Genomic DNA, 1,145 nt, shown 5'->3' on the forward strand with positions numbered 1-1,145 from the left:
TAGACCCGGATGGATTGACGAGGTGCAAGTCGCGCCGGGAAAGATCAAACACTCATTCGTACGACGAAGAATTTCCCATCATCATCCCGGGCAACGACGGTTGGGCCAGACTAATAGTGCTCTCTGTTCACGGCAGAGAGTGCTGGCATTGGGGTGGAGTCGCTTCGACGCTTCAGAAGCTCCGACAGCGCTCCTTCATCCTAAAAGCTAGAAAAATCGTATACGATGCCTTGAGGCATTGTCCAGGGTGCAAACGCTTCAACGCAAAACCGGCGGCAGAACCGACTCCGGCGTTACCGGCGTTCAGAGTCGAAATCACTCCTCCCTTTCTCTTCACGGGAGTCGATTTTGCCGGTCCTCTCTACTACAAGAGAGAGAATGGAAGAAAGGCCAAGTCGTACATTCTTCTATTCACATGTGCTGTATCAAGGGCCATCCACTTGGAGCTCACGATGGACCTGTCAACATACGCGGTCCTTCAGGCGCTGCAAAAATTTATCAATCGGTTCCCATCAGCGCGGAATTTCATCTCCGACAACGGCGCATCCTTTCGCCGAGCCGACGCCGAGATTCGACTCATCTACAACCACATCGCCAGAGGCGAAATATCGAAATGGTTGACTGAGACAAAGCTCACGTGGAAATTCATCACACCGGCATCCCCATGGGTCGGCGGCTTTTGGGAAAGAATGGTGGGATGCACCAAGCGTTGCCTGAGCAAAGCGCTCGGTACTGATAGAATTTCTGACTAATTTTCTATCCAAGGTTTCTTTCCCACTCTTGCCTTGCCTTTCTTAGCTACTCAGCCTACTCGGCTGTATTACAACCCACTAGCCCGGCCTTATTTAAAACATTCCATATAGGGAAACACGTGGTTTTATAGATTATACAGAAAATACAGAATGTGTCCTTTCTCTTCTGCTGTATATAAGACTCAGTGATTCCCTCAATAAAATACTGACAGGATTCAGTCATATTTGCTCCGTCAACTCCTGCTGTTCTTATTCAACTGTGGTGTGCTCCAGAAGTGCCATCTCACGACCTCCGATACTGTAGAGTATCCTCAGTCATCTATCAAAGCTCGAAACCTATTTCCTTCATCGTTATCAGCACGGATCTCTGAGGACTCCCGAGCTAGGAGAGCA

General features: G+C 49.2%; 1 protein-coding gene across 1 annotated transcript; it reads left to right on the plus strand.

Moving 5' to 3' along the window:
* Positions 1-136: 136 nt before the first annotated feature.
* Positions 137-752, plus strand: LOC100903680 (uncharacterized; the record flags this gene model as incomplete). The annotated part of the gene is made up of 1 exon (XM_003738928.1): positions 137-752. A coding segment is annotated over one exon (616 nt), but the record flags the coding sequence as incomplete, so codon positions are not given.
* Between the last annotated feature and the right edge of the window lie 393 nt (positions 753-1,145).

The sequence above is a fragment of the Galendromus occidentalis genome, unplaced genomic scaffold (genome assembly GCF_000255335.2).
Source record: "Galendromus occidentalis unplaced genomic scaffold, Mocc_1.1 scf7180000076377, whole genome shotgun sequence".
NCBI lineage: Eukaryota > Metazoa > Arthropoda > Arachnida > Mesostigmata > Phytoseiidae > Galendromus > Galendromus occidentalis.